The sequence below is a fragment of the Giraffa tippelskirchi genome, chromosome 1 (assembly GCF_054371585.1).
Source record: "Giraffa tippelskirchi isolate mGirTip1 chromosome 1, T2T-mGirTip1v1.2.pri, whole genome shotgun sequence".
NCBI lineage: Eukaryota > Metazoa > Chordata > Mammalia > Artiodactyla > Giraffidae > Giraffa > Giraffa tippelskirchi.
The window spans coordinates 120544573-120567031 of NC_137275.1; the positions used below are offsets into that span (position 1 = coordinate 120544573).

The 22459-nt window shown below is 40.2% G+C and overlaps 1 protein-coding gene across 10 annotated transcripts in view; it reads left to right on the top strand.

The window, feature by feature from the left end:
* The window catches only part of LOC145507431 (solute carrier family 71 member 2-like), a 139730-nt gene that overhangs the window by 22412 nt on the left and 94859 nt on the right, over nt 1-22459 (top strand). Inside the window, exon 1 of one of the 10 annotated variants that reach the window (XM_081493988.1) lies at nt 9557-9604. The exons of the other annotated variants lie outside the window; for them this stretch is intronic. Within the exon in view, the coding sequence (XP_081350114.1) occupies nt 9584-9604 (21 nt within the window). The 5' untranslated portion in view covers nt 9557-9583. Of the gene's footprint in view, nt 1-9556; nt 9605-22459 lie in introns of those variants that run through there. 10 annotated transcript variants of the gene reach the window in all.

Below are 22459 nucleotides of genomic sequence, written 5' to 3' on the forward strand. Positions count from 1 at the left end.
GTTGGTGTGTTTGATATGGTCCCAGAGGTCTCTGAGACTATCCTCAGTTCTTTCCTTTTTTTTTTACTTTATTCTGCTCTTCAGAAGTTACTTCCACCATTTTATGTTCTGCTTCAGATATTCTGGTATTGATTTCTTCTAGTGTATTTTTAATTTCAGTAATTGTGTTGTCTCTGTATGTTTATTCTTTAATTATTCTAGGTCTTTGTTAAATGATTGTAACATTTTCTGCATTCTATTTTCAAGGTTTTTGATCATCTTTACTATCATTATTCTGGATTCTTTTTTAGGTAGCTTGCCTATTTCCTCTTCGTTTATTTGAACTTCTGTGTTTCTAGTTTGTTCTTTCATTTGTGCAGTATTTCTCTGCCTTTCCATTATTTTTTTTTTTTTTAACTTACTGTGTTTGAGTTCTCCTTTTTCCAGGCTTCAAGGTTGGATTCTTTCTTCCTTTTGATTTCCTCCCTCCTAAGTTTGGTCCATTGGGTTGTGTAAGCTTCATGTCGTGTGAGATTTGTGCTGAGTTTTTTGTTTGTTTTGTTTTCTTTTGTCTTGTTTTTCCTCTGATGGACAAGGCTGAGTGAGGTGGTAATCCTGTCTGCTGATTATTGGGTTTGTATTTTTGTTTTGTTTGTTTTTTGGATGAGGCGTCCTATATGGTGGTTGGGTGATGCCAAGTCTTGTATTCAAGTGGTTTCCTTTGTTTGAGTTCTCACTATTTGATACTCCCTAGAATTAGTTCTCTGGTAGTCTAGGGTCTTGCAATCACTGCTCCCACTCCAAAGACTCAGGGCTTGATCGTTGGTCAGGAATGAAGATTCCACAAATTGTTTGTTATGGCATTAAGTGAGATTAAAAGAAATGCCCAAAGATGAAAAACCAAAGATGAACCCCAGACAGATGGCAGTTACAAATCAGGGAAATAAAAATTAAAATAATGGAATAGAAACATATACATTCAAAAGCAAAATCAAAACAGTGCAACAAAAATAAAGTACAATAAACTGACCCAGTAAACAAAACCAAAAATTTTATCTACTGGTTAAGAATAAAACTAACTAAGCACAAACTGGAAAGCAAAACTAAAACAAGCTGTCAGGTCGGGAATAAAGCAATGAAAACAAAACTAACAAATATGTTCAGGGAAAAGGAAAGAAAGAAACGAAAGAATAGACATGCAAGGTTAAATAGAAGTAGATTAAGAATATTTATATACATTAAAGAATAACCGCAAGAGGAGATCAGTAGGAAAAGCAAACAAAGGAATAAGTGTAGAAAAAAAATAATAATGGGTTTTAAAAAGTTAAAAATTTAAATTTAAAAAAGAGAAAAGAAAATAAAAAAGAAAAACGAAAACTTCATAGAGGTACAAAAGCCCAATGTAGAGGCAGAGGTTTATAACAACACTAAAAAGTGTAATTTAACAACAACAAACTCAAGCACTTAATTAGATTTCATCGTGCCAATAAAATCAACAACAGGGAGAAAAAAGAAAAAAGAGAAGAAAAATTCAAAAGAAACTATGGAATAAGTCAAAACATAATAATAAATATATTTCTAGAGTCACTACTGTCAGAGTCCTTTTGCTTGCTGGGAGTCATGTCCACCTCACCTCCCTAGGATACCCTGTGCTGATCTCTGGACCTGCTGTGAGGGCAGCTCAGATTCTAATCTGGCTCTGCGCCCCTGTGTGTTCTTGCCAACAATGTCCACAGCTATCAGAACTAGTGTGTTTGCTTCTGTGGGAGCTCTCAATGTCGTTTTATAACACAGACACAGAATCTGCCTAGTTGATCATGTGGACTATCTGTAGCTTGTACAGCTGGTGGGAAGGTTTTGGGTCTTCTTTCTTAGCCACAGTGCACCTGGATTTCAATTGTGGTTTTATTTCCACCTCTGCATGTGGGTCGTCCATTGGAGTTTGCTCCTGAGGCTGCCCTGGAGGACTTGGGTCTGCCCCAGTGAGGACCAGGTGTGAAGGTGGTGCAGGTGCTTGGGTTGCCGGGGTTCTGGCAGCACTCAGGGGAGTTGGCAGCTAGGGCAGCAGGAAATAATAGTGCTCTAGAAGGGTATGGCAACCAGTTTTGGCATGTACACTCCAGTATTCTAGCCTGGAGAACCCCCCTGACAGGGAAGCCTGGCAGGCCATAGTTCACAGGGTTGCAAAGAGTTGGACACAACTGAAGTGACCTCGCTTGCATAGATGTCAGAGTATTTTTGCCTGTGGTAGCTCTGGCCCAGTGAAGGTTGAGCATGAAGGTGGTGTAGCTGCTTGGGTCACGGGGACCCTGGCCACGCCAAGTGTGCTTGGACAAGGACTGCCTCTGCCTCAGGAGTTATGGCTCTATGAGAGTCTTTTTTCGAGCCTCTGGTGATCAGAAGGCCTCTTTGGCTAGTCTTTCTCTGCAGCCCTGCCCGTTCAGGTAATTAGAGGGCTCCTTTGCTGGGAATCCTTCTCTGTTTTTTGTCATGTCAGGCGCATAGAGGGGTCCCCCTGGATGGAGTCCTACTCAGTAGATTGACGTGTCAGGTACTTAACGGGCGTGCTGGGTGGGGTCCTACTCTGTGGTTCGCCCCATCAGGCAGTTGATGGGCCAGCCTCTATGTTGTTCAGCTGCCAATGCTGGTGTTTGAGGAGAGAGAGGCTGTGGTGATGGCTTCACGCCTAATGCGTGACTCAGCATTATCACCTTGCTTCCATGGCTGCCTGGTTTTCCTCTGCAGGTATGTCCCACCACAGTCTCCTCCCTCACATCCCCTCTATCCATCTTTGCACAGTCAACAGCAGCCCTCGCCTTGGGATTGCTCCACAATCCCTAAACTCCAGCCCCAAGCCGCTGTGCCTTTTAGGGCACCTGCGTCCCTGTCCAGGATATGTATGGCTGTGGCAAGGACTGTCTGATTCTCATTCCATTTAGGCTGCCACAGATCAGGTTTTCACTTTCAGCCTTAAATGTTTCTCCTCTGACTCAGACAGTTACCCTGATGTGGTGTTCAAATCCCTGCTTCAGTTCCCCCACCCGCCAAAGGCAGGTCCAGTCCTACTAACACTCCTGTTTTTCCCCCTAGTTCATTTATTCTACCGAGTTTTGCATACTTCTATATAATTCTTTTCTGCTGGTCAGGTACTCCTGTCCCCTCTCCGCTGGTGTTCTGCATGCACTTCTGTGTCGAAGACGTATTCCTGATGTATCTGTGGAGAGAGATGTACTCCATGCCCCCCTACTCCTCTGCCATCTTGTTCCTGAAACATTATCTCTTTTTCACCTAAATTTTGTGTAAACAGGTCTTTAAATATCACCTGAATTGCTTCCAAGCTTTTGTTTGATTTATTTGATTTTGGAAAGAATAATTTATAAGTGGTATTATTTCTTTTTCTATCACATCATGGGAGAAATAATCTTTGACTTTCTTAGTGATGTTATGAATGGTCAGGTGTCAGGTATTAGTCTGTTTCTTCCCCTGTGAGATACTTTATTCACTTTCACCAAATGACTCTGTTGATGTTGTTCAGTTGCTCAGTCATGTCCGACACTTGGCAACCCCATGGAGTGCAGCATGCCAGGCCTCCCTGTCCTTCATTATCTTCCGGAGTTTGCTCAGACTCAGGTCCGTTGAGTCAGTGATGCTGACTCATCCTCTGTTGTTCCCTTCTCCTGCTGCCTTCGATCTTTCCTAGCATCAGGGGTCTTTTCCAATGAATTGGCTCTTTCCATTGGGTGCTCAATGTATTAGACCTTCAGCTTCAGCATCACTCCTTCCAGTGAATATTCAAGGTTGATTTCCTTTAGGAGTGTCTGGTTTGATCTCCTTGCAGTCCAAGGGACTCTCAAGATTCTTCTCTAGCACCACAATTTGAAATCATCAATTCTTTAGCACTCAGCCTTCTTTATGGTCCAACACTTAACATTCATACATGACTACTGAGAAAACCATAGCTTTGACTGTACTGGTTGTTGTAGGCAAAGTGATATATCTGGTTTTTAATACTCTGTCTAGGTTTGTTGTAGCTTTCCTTCCAAGAAGCAAACGTCTTTTAACTTCATGGCTGCAGTAACCATGTGCAGTGATTTTGGAGCCCAAGGAAATAAAGATAAAAACTATCACTGTTTTTACTTTTTCCCTGTCTATTTGCCATGAAGTGATGGGACTGGATGCCATGACGTTAGTTTTTTGAATATTGAGGTTTAGGCCAGCTTTTTCCACTCTCCGCTTTCACCCTCATCAGGAGGCCCTTCACTTCCTGCCATCACAGTGGTATCATCTGCGTTTCTGAGGTTATTGCTATTTCTCCCAGCAATCTTGATTCACCATTCACTTGACTCAGCATTTCTCATGATGTGCTCCTCATATAAGTTAAATAAACAGGGTGACAATAAACAACCTTGTAGTACTCTTTTCCTAATTTCAACCCAGTCTGTTGTTCCATGTAAGGTTCTAACTGTTGCTTCTTCACCTGCATACAGATTTCTCAGGAGACATGTAATGTGGTCTGATATTCCATCTCTTTAAGAATTTTCCACAGTTTATTGTGATCCACACAGTCAAAACTTTAGCATAGTCAATGAAGCAGATGTAGATGATTTTCTGGAATTTCTTTGCTTTCTCTGTGATCCAGTGAATGTTGGCAATTTGATTTCTGGTTACTCTGCCTTTTCTAAACTCAACTTGTACACCTGAAAATTCTTGGTTCATCTATTGCTGAAGCCTAGCTTGGAAGATTTTGAACATAACCTAACTAGCATTCAAAATAAGTGCATCCATATGATAGTTTGTACATTCTTTGGCATTGGAATGAAAACTGACCTTTTCCAGTGGCCACTGGTGAGTTTTCCACATTTGCTGACATTGAGCGTAACACTTTTAACAGCATCATCTTGTAGTATTTGAAGTAGTTCAGCTGGAATTCCAATACCTCTACAAGCCCTAGCCTTGTTTGTAGTAATGCATCCTTAGGCCCACTTCACTTCGTACTCCAGGATGTCAGGCTCTAGATGAATGACCACACCTTCATGGTTATCTGGGTCATTAAGACCTTATTTGTATAGTTCTTCTGTGTATTCTTGCCATCTCTTTTTAATCTCTTCTGCTTCTGTTAGGTCCTTACCATTTCTAGCCTTTATCATACCCATCCTTGCATGAACTATTCCCTTGGTATCTCTAGTTTTCTTGAAGAGATATCTAGTCTTTCCTGTTCTATCATTTTCCTCTATTCTTTGCACTGTTCTTGTGAGAAGTCCTTGTTATCTCTCCTTGGTGTTCTCTGGAACTCGGTATTCAGTTGGGTATGTCTTTCCCTTTCTCCCTTGCTTTTTTACTTCTCTTCTTTCCTCAGCTATTTGTAAAGCCTCCTCAGATAACCACTTTGCCTTCTTGCATTTCTCTTTCTTTGGGATGTTTTGGTCAGTGACTCCTGTACAGTGTTATGAATCTGTCCATAGTTCTTAATGCACCCTGTTCACCAGAGCTAATCCCGTTATTCATCACTTCCATGTATAATCATAAGGAATTTGATTTAGGTTGTACCTGAATGGCCTACTGTTTTTCCCTACTTTCTTCAATTTAAGATCTGAGCCACAGTCAGTTCCAGGCCTTGTTTTTACTGACTGTATAGAGCTTCTCCATCTTTGGCTGCAAAGAATATAATTAGTCTGGTTTCGGTATTGACCATCTGGTGGTGTCCATTTGTAGGGTTGTATCTTGTGTTGTTGGAAGAGGTGTTTGTTATGACCAGTGTGTTCTCTTGACAAAAGTCTGTTAGCCTCTGCCCTTCTTCATTTTGTACTCCAAGGCCAAACTTGCCTATAATTCTGTGTATCTCTTGACTTCCTACTTTTGCATTTCAATCCCTTATGATGAAAAGGACATCTTCTTCAGTGTTAGTTCTAGGTCTTATAGGTCTTTATAGAACCATTCAGTTTTAACTTCTTCAGCGTCCTTGGTTGGAGCATAGACTTAGATTACTGTGATGTTGAATGGTTTGCCTTGGAAATGAACTGAGACCATTCTGTTATTTTTGAGATTGCACCCAAGTACTGTATTTCGGACTCTTGTTGACTAACCTAATATTCCAGGTTCCTTTGTGTACTGCTGATCCTGCTCACAGTGCCACTTGTCTTGCTCATCCTGTTCGTACTGTCCGCATTGTTCACTGAACCCATGGTAGGCAAGGTGTGAGCTAAGAGGCTGGAAGAAAATGCTAGGGTCCATGGGAACTGCAGATGCATTTATTCTCTCCTGGCTGTTGCAGCAGCCATAGCATGAGACAGAGCACCACATAACCGCACACAACCCTTAGGGCTTTTCCAAGTGAAGTTTGTACTGATGTCCCACGCAGAGTAGCCCGTGACCAAGCAAGTACCTCGTGATGCACATGTGCAGTGCTGTAAGTGATCTCAGATGTTCATAATTGTGCAGAGTCATTGTTTACAGAACATGGGGTGATAAACATGTGAGAGAGCCTGGGGCGAGAGAGCCTGACCACACCATCTTGGCTAATTTGCTCTTTCCCCACACCATGCAGTATTGTTCTTTACAGCATCAGTTTACTTTCACCACCAGCCACCATCGCAGCTGAGCATTATTTCTGCTTTGGCCCAGCCGCTTCATTCTTTTTGGAGCTATTTGTAATTGTCTTCCACTCTTTCCCAGTAGTATATTGGACACAATCTGACCTGGCGGGCTCATCATCCTGTGTCATATCTTTTTGCCTTATATTGTTCATGAGGTTCTCATGGCAAAAATACTGGAATGGTTTGCCATTCCCTCCTCCAGTGAACCACATTTTGTCAGAACTCGCCACTATGACCCGTCCATATTGTGTGGCCTTGCATGACATGAGCCTCATTGCCATGACAAGGCTGTGATTAATGAAGGGACGTAATGACTTTAAGGCCATTAATAGTTATTGCCTGGATTTAGTATTTCATCGAGCTTACAAAGTGTGATGATAATAAGTTAATCATTTCTTTTTCATTCATTGTCAAAATTCTTAAAAAGAACTTTAGCTTATCAGTATTTGGTTATCCTGAGATGTAGAAAAGGGGAATACATGCTTCTCTCTCATTTTTTCCCACATTTACCAGTTTTCAGAATAATAGCTTAGTTTTCCAACATCCACCAAAGATCTTACATTTCAATTCATACAGATATTGCTCTTCTTTCCCCAGTGGGGGTCCTTTTAGATTGGTTCCTGAATCCTTTTGATATGACCATAGTTGTCTATAGCATCTTTGCTTTTGGCAAAATATGTTCCAAGATCGTGTACATTTTTTGACTGAAAACCTTTAATCAACTTAATGTCCAAAAATTTCAATTTTCTTTTAGTGGGAAATGATACTTCAAGACCACAAACTGTACTCTAAGAGGTGTTCACTCCTGTTAGGTTGCTCATTTTTTGTAGACCTTTCCAGTGAATAGAATTAGGAATTCTATTTTCCTTTAAGGTAATTATACCACAATCTATATTGATATTTGTAAACCAAATTTAAGATTTCAAGTTTTTACTTCTTTTATTTTACATTTGTATCTTTTTCTCTTACAATGAAAATCTTGGTTCCTAGAGATAATAGCATAGTAACTTATTTACTGTGTGCTACTAGATGCATTTGAAGTTTCAGAAAATAAAAGTGTTACTGGTACCAACATCCCACTCCAGTACTCTTGCCTGGAAAATCCAATGGATGGAGGAGCCTGGTAGGCTACAGTCCATTGGGTCGCTAAGAGTCGGACACGACTGAGCAACTTCACTTTCACTTTTCACTTTCATGCATTGGAGAAGGAAATGGCAACCCACTCCAGTGTTCTTGCCTGGAGAATCCCAGGGATGGAGGAGCCTGGTGGGCTGCCGTCTATGGGGTTGCACAGAGTCGGACACGACTGAAGTGATTTAGCAGTACCAACATGATTACCTTAAGACAGCTTAGTTTTGGTTTTTTTTTTTTAATTTTTTTGATCCTTAGGATGTACATTCAAATTCTGTATTTTAAAGCAACTAAACAACACCTTGATACACAGGTCGATTTATTTCATTTGGATTTAATTTTGTGTTATGTTCAGATGGCAAAGAATCTGCCTGCAGTGCAGGAGACCCAGGTTCAATTCCTGGATCAAGAAGATCCCCTGGAGAAGGGAATGGCTACCTACTCCAGTATTCTTGCCTGGAGAATTCCAGGAACGGAAGAGCCTAGCGGGCTCCATGGGATCGCAAAGAGCAGGACGTGACTGAGTGACTTGCACTTTCACTTTCAAAGCATCTATAATCCTTTCTTCCAACAGCAAATATATACAACAAGATATGAAATCTTACTTTCATCTGTCACCCCCATTTCTCTCCCTCATGTATGTAACTGGTTTTCTTTGGATACTGCTTTGGATGCTTCCTTCCGCCTGTGTTTTGTTTTTTATTATAAGCAAATGTATGTATGTATATAGGTATTGATAGTATTTGATCTCTTAGATTAAAAAGTACTGTACGTGCCTTGCATTTTTTACTTAACAGCATATTCTGATCATTGCTCTGAAGCAATGTGTAGGCAGCCTTTTTTAATCACTGTATAATACTCTAGTGTATGGATTTACTATGGTCTATTCTGGTAGTACTTTACTGAATGAACTGAGTCCCTTGAGGGGAAAGCCCTATTGAAGTGTTCCAGAGCCTTGTCTATATGATACTTCGTATTATTCTTGTTTTGTCTTTGGGACAAATCTCTAAAGTGGAATTGTTGCTTTGAAGGATAAATATGTAAGTAATTTTGCTAGATGATTGTACGATTTTTCATGCCATTAGCAGTATGAGGGAATATTGTCAAACTTCGGAAGCTTTGCCTGATCTGACAGTGAGAAATTATCTGAATAAAGCTCAATTTGCAGTTTTCTTATTATGAATGAAGTTGTTGAAGGGCTATTTGATATAATACCTTATTCTATGAACAGTTTGTCTTTTGCTCATCTTACTGTTGGGATTTTGGTCTTTTCTTTGATTTTTTTTTTTTTTAAAGAAGCATTGTGTGTGTTAGAGACATTTGTAGATTAGCTGATGTAATCTGAAGTGTTTTTTTTTTTTTCCCACTCACAGTTTGTATTGCTTTTTTATTATAATTGTTTCTTATTGGTTATAATTTAAAGTGTGTTTAACCTTTGGCCCTACAATTCCACTTTTAGGAATTTATCCTAGAATACTGTACATTTGTATATATAAAAGAATATTAATTGTCCCAACAGTTCTACTCCTTAATGCATAGCCAAGAGAATTATGTTCTACAAAAATTTGTACATCAGTGTTTATGCTAGCATTATTTGTAATAGCCAAAGGTAGAAAGAACTCAAATGTCTATTAAACTGATAAAGGAATAAACAGAATGCAGTATATTCACACAATGGAATATCATTTGGCCATAGAATTGAATAATGAACATTGGTGAAATTTGAAAATATTATGCTGAATGGGGGCAGCAAGACACAATAAGCCACATGTTGTATGATTCCATTTGTGAATTCTGTTTATATATGATTCTAGAATAGGCAAATGTGTAGAGACAGATTTAGAAGTTAGATTGTTACCAGTGGATGAAGTGAGGAGAAAATGGGGAGTGACTGCTCATGGGTATGGGATTTCTTTTTGGGTGATGATTTTGAAACTTTGTGAATATATGGAAAGGTGAATTTTATGAGATATGAATTATATCTCAATAAACATTTTTAGTGAATATCACTAAACTAATTATGAGAGAACATTAGACAAATTCAAATTGAAGGACATTCTACAAAATAACTGGTAAAGTATATACCAATACTTCTTAAAAGTGTCAAGATCATGAAAATATAAAATAAAAATCTTAGGAATCATCTCAGGTTGGAAAAGTCTAAGGAAACTTGAGAACTAAATGCTATGTGAAATCCTTGATTGGATCCTAAACTAGGAAAAATAAATTAGTGGGAAAAAAGTGAATTCAAATAAGATTCGTGAATTAGTTAAAGTAGTGTAATGATGTTAGCTTCCAGGTTTGAATAATTATACCATAGTTATTTAATATACTATGGCACCCCACTCCAGTACTCTTGCCTGGAGAATCCCATGGACGGAGGAGCCTGGTGGGCTGCAGTCCGTGGGGTCGTGAAGAGTCGGACACGACTGAGCAACTTCACTTTCACTATTTAATATGTTAACATTTGGGGAAGCTCGTAAGGGATATACAAAGACTCTACTGGTTTCTGTAGGTTTAGATTTATCTTTAAAATGCTTTAAAATAAAAATTATTATTTCAACAACATTAAAAAAGTCAAAACTCCATTGATATCCATCAATATGGAATGGTTAAAATAATGGTATTTTCATACAGTGGGATACAGTGTATCGATTACAGAGAACAAGAATTTGTATACAGTGACATGGAAAAATAGGTTAAGGTATCCATAAAAAAGAAAGAAGATGCATATTCTGCTACCGTTTATGTAAAAGAATGTTTTTACCTATAATGTACATGTGTAAAAATATTGACGCATTTCTAGCATTGTGATTGCCTATGGAGAGTAGAACATATATTAATTAATATATTCCCTTACTTTAAGGTTTTATGACTTTTGTATGTTCATGAAACAGTTGTAATGTTTTTGTGTATGTCAATTCCATAAAAAGGAATGCGAAAAGATAATTAACTCATTAGTGATAGCTTACGGTGAATGGTGTTGGATTTGTGGTCTCCGAAGGAGAAGAATTCACTCTGGGACCAAAGATGCAGCCTCGGTCATTCAGAGCTTTGTGTGGCAGAGATTTTATTAAAGTGAAAGAATAGAGAGGAGCTTTCAGGGAAAGGCACTGGAAGGAGGTAGGAGAGTACCCACCCTGGCTGCTATAGCGGAGTATTATATATGCCTCAAGGCTGTGAAAGTTTTACCAGGCTCCTCTCCCTCAACATACATCTTGAGATAACAAGATTAACAAGATTAACCAAGGAGAACAGGTCTCTGAACAAGATGTCTCTGGTTGAGATATATTGTATCCATATAATCAAGGGCATAGGTTTTTGAAGAAAAACAGGTTTCTGAGTAAATACATTGTTTTGTTGTGACTTCCCTGGTGGTTCAGACAGTAAAGCATCTGCCTACAATGTGGGAGACCTGGGTTCGATCCCTGGGTGGGGAAGATCCCCTGGAGAAGGAAATGGCAACCCACTGCAGTACTCTTGCCTGGAGAGAATCCCATGGATGGAGGAGCCTGGTGGGCTACAGTCCATGGGATCACAAAGAGTGGGACATGACTGAGTGACTTCACTTTCTTTTGTTGTGTAATCATTAGCTCCGGTGTTAGAGTTAGTCTTAGGCAAAATAGATTGTTGCTGCAGCAGCTCAGAGGCCTGAGAGGAAAGAATGTTAAAAAAAAGGGTTGCCTCCTCCTCTTCCTCAAGGGCCCTGGACACTCTATCAACCTACCTAAAAATTAACTCTCTTATTAGTCTCTACTGTTTAACTCTCTTATTAGTCTCTACTGTTATATAAAACATTAAGATAGAAGAGAAGTGCTAAGTCCAAGTATATAATTCCCTTAATAACGCCTTTCATGTATTTGATATTTTCGCTTTTTGTGTTAAGCTCATTAGGTAACTTTTAGGATTATATGTGCAGTGATTCATTGGTTGATTGCTGTGTCTGGCTTTGAATGAAGTCCAGGAAGTTACTTGTTTTGCATTGTGTATTGTTTTGATGACTAGTTACAAACTCCTGTGGTCAGAAGGTAAAGAATCTGCCTGCAGTACAGGAGACCAAGGTTTGATCCCTGGGTCGGGAACATCCCCTGCAGAAGGGAATTGCTACCCAGTGCAGTATTCTTGGCTAGAGAATTCCATGGATAGAGGAGCCTGGCGGGCTGCAGCCCATGGGTCACAAAGAGTCAAAGACGACTGGGTGACTAACATTTTTGCTTTTTTACAAACTCCTGTATAGCCAGAATGATGTCAAACCTATAGGCATGTCTCCTGAGGAGAGAATCACAGTAGGCTTAATTAAGAGAGCTGAGAGTTGAAGTTGTTTTCCTTCTTAAGCAATACAATGTTAATTGCTCACATTAAAAGAAAAAAATGAGTGCTTACTCTTTTCCTATAATGGGTAGTATACAGTCTTTAAAACAGAATGCTATGGACCATGCCTTTCATTTACTACAAGCTAACTTTGAATATGCCAGGAAAATCATCACGAAGTTAAAAAATAACTCCTGTAGTAAGCACCCTGGAGCACCCTGTGTGTGAAAGGAAACTCTAAGACAAGTCTAGACCTTTGGCTGCTCTTGGATGTCTCTATTTGGGGTTTATGTTTCAAAGAGATAGGTCTTAATCCATATGGGCCTCTCATCATCTTTAATAACACAGGCTTCCTTACCTTCAGTTTCAGCAGCTTTTGCAGATCTTCTTTCAGTTCAGTTCAGTTCAGTTCAGTTGCTCAGTCGTGTCCAACTCTTTGTGACCCCATGAATGGCAGCACGCCAGTCCTCCCAGTCCATCACCAACTCCTGGAGTCTACCCAAACCCATGTCCATCGAGTCGGTGATGCCATCCAGCCATCTCAGCCTCTGTCATCCCCTTCTCCTCCTGCCCCCTATCCTTCCCAGCATTAGGGTCTTTTCCAATGAGTCAACCCTTCTCATGAGGTGGCCAAAGTATTGAAGTTTCAGCTTCAATATCAGTCCTTCCAATGAACACCCAGAACTGATCTCCTTTAGGATGGACTGGTTGGATCTTCTTGCAGTCCAGGGGACTCTTCAAGAGTTTTCTCCAACACCAGAGTTCAAAAGCATCAATTCTTCGGCGCTCAGCTTTCTTCACCATCCAACTCTCACATCCATACATGACTACTGGAAAAACCATAGCCTTGACTAGACGGACCTTTGTTGGCAGAGTAATGTCTCTGCATTTCATATGCAATCTAGGTTGGTCATGACCTTCCTTCTAAGGACTAAGCGTCTTTTAATTTCATGGCTGCAATCACCATCAGTAGTGATTTCAGAGCCCAAGAAAATAAAATCTGACACTGTTTGCACTGTTCCCCCTTCTATTTCCCATGAAGTGATGGGACCAGATGCCATGATCTTAGTTTTCTGAATGTTGAGCTTTAAGCCAACTTTTTCACTTTCCTCTTTCACTTTCATCAAGAGGCTCTTTAGTTCTTCGCTTTCTGCCATAAGGGTGGTGTCATCTGCATATCTGAGGTTATTGATATTTCTCCTGGCAATCTTGATTCCAGCTTGTGTTTCTTCCAGCCCAGCGTTTCTCATGATGTATTCTGCATATAAGTTGAATAAGCAGGATGACAGTATACAGCCTTGACATACTCCTTTTCCTATTTGGAACCAGTCTGTTGTTCCATGTCCAGTTCTAACTGTTGCTTCCTGACCTGCATACAGGTTTCTCAAGAAGCAAGTCGGGTGGTCTGGTATTCCCATTTCTTTAAGAATTTTCCACAGTTTATTGTGATTCACATAGTCAAAGGCTTTTGCATAGTCAATAAAGCAGAAATAGATGTTTTTCTGAAACTCTCTTGCTGTTTTGATGATCCAGCAAATGTTGGCAATTTGATCTCTGGTTCCTCTGCCTTTTCTAAAACCAGCTTGAACATCTGGAAGTTCACAGTTCACGTATTGCTGAAGCCTGGCTTGGAGAATGTTGAGCGTTACGTTACTAGCGTATGAGATGAGTGCACTTGTGCAGTAGTTTGAGCATTCTTTGGGATTGGAATGAAGACTGACCTTTTCCAGTCCTGTGGCCGTTGCTGAGTTTTCCAGATTTGCTGACATATCGAGTGCAGCACTTTCACAGCATCATCTTTGAGGATTTGAAATAGCTCAACTGGAATTCCATCACTTCCAGTAGCTTTGTTCGTAGTGATGCTTTCTAAGGCCCACTTGACTTCACATTCCAGGATGTCTGGCTCTAGGTGAGTGATCACACCATCGTGATTATCTGGGTCATGAAGATCTTTTTTGTATAGTTCTTCTGTGTATTCTTGCCACCTCTTCTTAATATCTTCTGCTTCTGTTAGGTCCATACCATTTCTGTCCTTTATCAAGCCCATCTTTGCATGAAATGTTCCCTTGATATCTCTAATTTTCTTGAACAGTATGAAAAGGCAAAAAGATAGGATGCTGAAAGATGAACTCCCCAGGTCGGTAGGTGCCCAATATGCTACTGGAGATCAGTGGAGAAATAACTCCAGAAAGAATGATGGGATGGAGCCAAAGCAAAAAAATACCCAGCTGTGGATGTGACTGGTGATAGAAGCAAAGTCGATGCTGTAAAGAACAATTTTGCATAGGAACCTGGAATGTTAGGTCCATAAATCAAGGCAAATTGGAAGTGGTCAAACAGGAGATGGCAAGAGTGAATGTCCACATTCTAGGAATCAGTGAACTAAGATGGACTGGAATGGGTGAATTTAACTTAGATGACCATTATATCTACTAGTGTGGGCAGGAATCCCTTAGAAGAAATGGAGTAGCCATCATGGTCAACAGAAGAGTCCGAAATTCAGTACTTGGGCGCAATCTCAAAAACGATAGAATGATCTCTGTTCATTTCCAAGGCAAACCATTCAATATCACAGCAATCCAAGTCTATGCCCCGACCAGTAATGCTGAAGAAGTTGAACTTGAACGGTTCTATGAAGACCTACAAGACCTTTTAGAACTAACACCCAAAAAAGATGTCCTTTTCATTATAGGGGACTGGAATGCAAAAGTAGGATGTCAGGAAACACCTGGCATAACAGGCAAATTTTGCCTTGGAGTACAGAAATGTTCCCTTGGTATCTCTAAAAGAATGCTCTTTGGGGGTCTCTTACATGATTTTGAATATACACATGCATATATACACACACACACACACACACACACACACACACACACACACATATTAAGTCTACCTATATATATATGTGTGTAAGTGAACTCGCTTAGTCATGTCCGACTCTTTGCAACCCCACGGATTATAACCTACCAGGCTCCTCTGTCCATGGAATTTTCCAGGCAAGAGTACTGGAGTGGGTTGCCATTTCCTTCTCCAGGGGATCTTCCTGACCCAGGGATCGAACCCGGGTCTCCTGCATTGCAGGCGTGTATATATGTACATATATATGCGTACATATAAATTTTCTTTAATTGTGGTAAAATATACATAATATAAAACAACTAAGATGTTAAGTTTGAAGTGTACAGTTCAGTAGTATTAAGTATATTTGCACTGTTAAGAGAACATTTTCATCTTTCAAAGTAAACTATACCCAGTAAATAACGATTTCCTCTTTCCCCCTACTCCATCTGGCATCCACCATTCTACTTTTGGTTTCTATGTTCAGCTACTCTAGATACCTCGTATAAGTAGAACCATAAGGTATTTGTTTTCTTGTGTGTGTGACTGGTTTATTTCACTTAACATAGTATCCTCAAGGTTCATTCATGTTGTAGCCTGTTTCACATGCTTATATTTTAAGTCCAGATGTCACCCTCATTCCCCTGCTCCCACCACCACTGTTACTGTGAACTAATTTTTTGTAGCTTAGTGTTCAAAAAATGGTATCTCAGAAATTCTTGTTTCTCTTTGTAACCGCAAATGTCTATAATAAATATAATGATTATTCCATCTACTTTTTAAAATAGAAGGATGTTTGTGATGGAGGTTATTCTTTAATCTCACACATTTTTCATTGAGTTATGTTTGGACTAAGGGTGAGATTGGGGAGCTACAGAGGAGACTCAGAACAGTCTTGAGTTTAATCATGAGGGCAAGGGGGTAGTGGTTTTATCAGTTCCCATTAGTATTTGCTTTTTATAAGGAACGACCCTAAAATTTAGTGACTTAAAACAAGTATTCTTTGGATTGACAGTTTCGGCTAATCTCAGTGTGGGGTTCTTCACTGCATTTTTCTTTTTTGGAGAGGCGGAGGGAGTTATTCATACTTCTTCAGTCATCTGCTGGCTTGATTGGAATTGGATGATCTCAGCTGGCCTTGCCCCTGTATCAGACCTTGGTTGATCTAGATGGCCTCATAGGGAGAGCCTCATATGCTCTCATCCTTGTATGCCTAGATGGCGTTTCTCTGCAGTCTTGAAGGCCTCTGGAGGCCTTCATCAGAGGTCTGTGTTGTTACTTTATCTGACATATGTTGGTTAGATCAAGTTGCTAAGCCCCTCCATATCTCAGGAAGTGGAGAAATTAACCTAATGGAATTGACAGCACAGTCATCCTGTTAAAAGGTTTCAGTTCAGTTCAGTCGCTCAGTCGTGTCCGACTCTTTGCGACCCCATGAATTGCAGCACGCTAGGCCTCTCTGTCCATCACCAACTCCCGGAGTCCACCCAAACCCATGTCCATTGAGTCGGTGATGCCATCCAACCATCTCATCCTCTGTCGTCCCCCTCTCCTCCCGCCCCCAATCCTACCCAGCATTAGAGTCTTTTCCAATGAGTCAACTCTTCGCATGAGGTGCCCAAAGTATTGGAGTTTCAGCCTCAACATCAGACCTTCCAATGAACACCCAGGATTGATCTCTTTTAGGATGGATTGATTGGATCTCCTTGCAGTCCAAGGGACTCTCAAGAGTCTTCTCCAACACCACAGTTCAAAAGCATCAATTCTTCGGCACTCAGCTTTCTTCACCGTCCAACTCTCACATCCATACATGACCACTGGAAAAACCATAGCCTTGACTAGACGGACTTTTGTTGGCAAAGTAATGTCTCTGCTTTTAAAAATGCTATCTAGGTTGGCCATAACCTTCCTTCCAAGGAGTAAGCGTCTTTTAATTTCATGGCTGCAATCACCATCAGTAGTGATTTTGGAGCCCCCAAAAATAAAGTCTGACACTGTTTACACTGTTTCCCCATCTATTTCCCATGAAGTGATGGGACCAGATGCCATGATCTTAGTTTTCCGAACGTTGAGCTTTAAACCAACTTTTTCACTCTCCTCTTTCACCTTCATCAAGAGGCTCTTCAGTTCTTCTTCACTTTCTGCCATAAGGGTGGTGTCATCCGCATATCTGAGGTTATTGATATTTCTCCCGGCAATCTTGATTCCAGCTTGTGTTTCTTCCAGCCCAGTGTTTCTCATGATGTACTCTGCATATAAGTTAAATAAGCAGGGTGACAATAGACAGCCTTGACGGACTCCTTTTCCTATTTGGAACCAGTCTATTGTTCCATGTCCAGTTCTAACTGTTGCTTCCTGACCTGCATACAGGTTTCTCAAGAGACAGGTCAGATGGTCTGGTATTCCCATCTCTTTCAGAATTTTCCACAGTTTATTGTGATCCACACAGTCAAAGGCTTTGGCATAGTCAATAAAGAAGAAATAGATGTTTTTCTGGTACTCTCTTGCTTTTTTGATGATCCAGCGGATGTTGGCAATTTGATCTCTGGTTCCTCTGCCTTTTCTAAAACCAGCTTTAACATCTGGAAGTTCACGGTTCACGTATTGCTGAAGCCTGGCTTGGAGAATTTTGAGCATTACTTTACTAGCATGTGAGATGAGTGCAATTGTGCGGTAGTTTGAGCATTCTTTGGCATTGCCTTTCTTTGGGATTGGAACGAAGACTGACCTCCTCCAGTCCTGTGGCCACTGCTGAGTTTTCCAAATTTGCTGGCATATCGAGTGCAGCACTTTCACAGCATCACCTTTGAGGTTAAAAGGTTTAGTGTACAGGAATGGGAAGAATCTGTAGTTCATATTTTGAAGTCTTCTATAGGACTTCCCTGTAGCTCAAACGGTAAAGAATCTGCCTGTGAGACAGGAGACCAGGGTTCGATCCCTGGGTTGGGAAGTTCTTCTGGAGAAGGAAATGGCAATCCACTCCAGTATTCTTGCATGGAGAATTCCATGGACAGAGAAGCCTGGCAGGTTACAGTCTGTGGGGTCGCAAAGAGTTGGACACGATTGAGCAGCTAACACACACACACATAGGACTAATGGGGTGAGATTTATATTTTAGCATGATCACTCTTGAGCGTAGTGTCAAGAAAGATTTGGAGGGAGTTGTGAGTTAAGAGTAGTCAAGGCGGGATCATCATCTGTGGGAGAGATGTGAATGTGTAAAGACATCACATACTTTTCATCCTGTGCTTCAAAATATCTCAAGATGTTCCATACTGATTTATAAAGGGGCAAAATGGAGAGGTGTCAGGAAGCATTTAACAGGAGGCTTCCTATGTGCTGTTTTCTGTCTTGCATAAATCCTTTGTTCCTTATTAGCTCCTGAATGCAGGAGCGAGAGGTGCCATAAGCGGTTCCTGGGAATAATAGGAATCTATGCATGTCCTTTGTTAGCTTTTCCATACTGTGAAAAGTAACCACTTACAACTCTCTTCCCTTCTGATATGGAAAATAACTATTTACAACCCCTTCTCTTTGAGATTGATTCTAGCCTCATGTTTCCTGGATGACTTGTAAGATTTTTGATCCTTATCTCTACTGAGAAAATCTATCTTGTAAGACAGTATATATATGCCCACAATATGTTGAATAAATGCCCTTGTTCCATCAGAACATTGTTCTCCATGTCTTTCTTCATTTCTCTCTCTCTTTCTCTCTCATTCAGGCTGCTTCTATGAAGCACAGGGGTCCGCTGTGTCTACTTACTTGCCTGGGCTTTCAAGACCTCCTCGAGAGGGCGCCCTGAGCCTATGTAGACGGTGCTAACTCTTTGCCTTAGAGTTATATTGACACTCTGTGTAAACCGGAGAATATCAGTCTCTTTCCTTCCTTCTTTCTTTTACTTTCTTATCATCAACTCCGTACCACCAAGTTCCGGTCCATTAAAGGACCCCAACAGAGAGGGATTTAAGTTGGCTTAAAACTCAAAGTTCAGAAAACTAAGATCCTGGCATCCAGTTTCATCACTTCATGGCAAATGGGGAAACAGTGGAAACAGTGAGAGACTTTATTTCTGGGGACTCCAGAATCACTGCAGATGGTGACTGCAGCCATGAAATTAAAAGACACTTGCTCCTTGGGAGAAAAGCGGTGACCAACCTAGACAGCATATTAAAAAGCAGAGTTTGCAGACAAAGGTCCATCTAGTCAAAGCTATGGTTTTTCCAGTAGTCATGTATGGATGTGAGAGCTGGACTATAAAGAAAGCTGAGTGCCAAAGAATTGATGCTTTTGAACTGTGGTGTTGGAGAAGACTCTTGAGAGTCCCTTGGACTGCAAGGAGATTCAACCAGTCCATCCAAAAAGGAAATCAGTCCCGAATATTCTTTGGAAGGACTGATGCTGAAGCTGAAACTCCAGTAACTGGCCACCTGATGTGAAGAACTGACTCGTTTGAAAAGACCTTCATGCTGGGAAAGATTGAAGGCAGGAGGAGAAGGGGACAACAGAGGATGAGATGGTTGGATGGCATCACCGACTCAATGGACATGAGTTTGAGCAAGCTCCTGGAGTTGGTGAAGGACAGGGAAGCCTGGCATGCTGCAGTCTATGGGGTCACAAAGAGTTGGACATGACTGAGAGACTGAACTGAACTGACTGATGACTGAAAAAAGAAAGGGGAGACATTCAACTGATCCAGAGAGGCTTTGCTACATCATGCTCAACTGGAAATAATTAGTTAAAAGTTTAGTAAATTGTTTCTAATTAGCTCATAATTTAAAGAAGCATGTGCTGCTTTTTTCATCAGCATACTAGCTACGGAGAACTTAAGGAAGAATTGGAAGGAAAGCAGATTTATTTTTGTCACTGTCTCTTACAGTTACCCACACAAAATTCCCACTAGATCAAGGCCTGGCTGTCAAGCCCCATTCCTATTTGCTAGGGATGAATGACAATTAAAGTAGTTTGCATAGAGATGAAAGAAAGTGTTTGCATTTTAGAAGAGATGTTAATTTAAACAATTTTTAGCTGACAGATATAAACATTTAATATTTGAACAAAAGGCGGGTTGTCTATTTTTTTATAAGGTGTTAAACGTAGCATAATTGTTTAATGATATATGCCCACAAACTGAGTGCCTGTTTTTATATTTAATTAGCATTCTAGCCACGTGTATCTCTATCTCAATGGTCTTCATAAATAGAACTTGCCTGGGAAAGAGTACTACACTAAACCACAGAAACTGCAAATGAGAAATAGGGTGACCCTCCTTTGCTTCCTAGTGTGAGCAGTTTTCAAAGGTTTTGGGGTGTTTTTATTTGCTTTTTTAAAAATTCTTGTGTGCATGATGATTGATAAAATGAATGATTTACAAGGATAGTTATGCAATTTGTTGACATATATTCATCCACGTTTTGAGACTAGATTCTTTGCAATGTGGGAGTGGGTAATTTAAACCTAGATAATTTGGAAATTATTGGTAAATGCATATAAGCTATTTACTTTTAAAATTTATTTTTATCATTACTTCTGCTTTTGTTTCATTCTGTAGATTTTAAAACAGATTACAGATATCTTCTGTTTTAAAATTTAATACATTAGTTTGTGACTCTACGATTTAAGGACTTGAAGTCTTCAGTACCATTATTATGATGAGTATAAGTCTTGAGTATCACTTAGTACCTATTCTATTTTCAAACTTCTATGATTGGGTTGATGAAAAATTAATTGATCTAAGAAAAAAATGAAAATTTTTGTTTGCGCTAAACTTGAGGTTTTTAACCAGGAGGAGCATGTCAGAAAACTCTGAAAATCGTTTGGTCCATACACAGTTATATCACTGCACTTCTTCAGAGGTCAAGACACAGTTATAGCCAGTGTTTTTGAGACAGAGGGCTATACATCAAATAACATATTATTGACAGCTTACACAATCCATATCTGAGAGCCATGTGACACCTTAGCAAGAAAGAATGTTATATTTAAGGTGTTGTGTTAGGAGAATGTTGCCATTTATGAATGAGGGGAAATTTCTACTGATGGGAAAGGTTTGGTTGATGCATAAGGCAGATAAACTATCCACAGTAGGGAGAGAGGAGGCCAGAGGGCAGAGAAATTTTTTTTATGTTTAATTTTTTCTTCTCTTGGTTTAAAATGTGAGTTTTACTTCACAATTGACTCAATTTTTCCCATTAGTCAAAACCCAAAGTCCACATGTTGCTTTTGGTTAGTATTGCTCAAATTTGTTTTACTCTGTATACTAATGTAGTATATGGTTCTCCTTTTTATCCTCTCCATACCATGTCTTTGGGGAATATGGGTCATTTTTTTCTAAATTCTAGATTTTGTGGTTTAAGAGACCAGAGAAAAACCATTATTTTCCAAAGAGCTCCTTCTTCCATCTCACCTGCATTTTGTTGAGGGCTTGTTATTGTAGGTTGTACTATTTGGAGTACATCTCTGAACAAAACAGATTTTAAAAATCCATTTCCTTCATGGCATTTACATTTCCAGTCTAGGGGAGGTGGACAGTAAACAAAAATAAAGTTTGTTAGACATCTTCTAGAAAACCATAGCAGATAACAAAGGAAATAGAAAGGTGTAGGACCATGTGGTATGTGTCAGATGTGTGGCTCAGTGCAGTAGGAGCCAGGGAGGGTGGAGAAGAGGATCAATTTACATTTAAATGGTTGCTTTGGCTACCTTGCAAGAGATGAAGGAGCTAGGATGAAAGCTACTCTGTAATTGGTGCAGTTACAACTCAGATGGGACTTGAGCCCCTGTCTCTTTTAATTGAGATCCCACACCTGGACTCAGGACTTAATGAAGCTTGGATTCTTAATGTTGTGTCACAGAAAGAATTCAGTAAGGGACAGACTGAGTCATGTCCGACTCTGCGACCCCATGAACTATAGCTCGCCAGGCTCCTCTGTCCTTCGCTGTCTCCTGGAGTTGGCTCAGATTCATGTCCATTGAGTCAGTGATACTATCTAACCATCTCATCCTCTGCTGCCCCCTTCTCCTTTTGCCTTCATTCTTTCCCAGAATCGGGGTCTTTTCCAGTGAGTTGGCTTTTTGCATCAGGTGGCCAAAGTATTAGAGCTTCAGCCACAACCCTTCCAATGAATATTCACAGTTAATTTCCTTTAGGATTGACTGATTTGATCTCCTTGCCATCCAAGGGACTCTCAAGAGTCTTCTCTAGCATCACAGCTAGAAAGCATCCATTCTTGGATGCTCAACCTTCTTTATGGACCAACTCACATCCTTATATGACTACTGGGAAAACATAGCTTTGACTATACAGATCTTTGTTGGCAAAGTGACGTCTCTGCTCTTTAATATGCTGTCTAGGTTTGTCATAGCTTTCTTTCCAGGAAGCAAGTGTCTTTTAATTTCATGGCTGCAGTCACTATCTGCAGTGACTTTGGAACCCAAGAAAATAAAATCTGTCATTGCTTCCACTCTATCCCCTTCTATTTGCCATGAAATGATGGGACTGGATGCCTAATCTTAGTATTTTTAATGTTGACTTTCAAGCCAACTTTTACACTCTTGTCTTTCACCCTCAAGAAACTCTTTAGTTCCTCTTCACCTTCTGCCGTTAG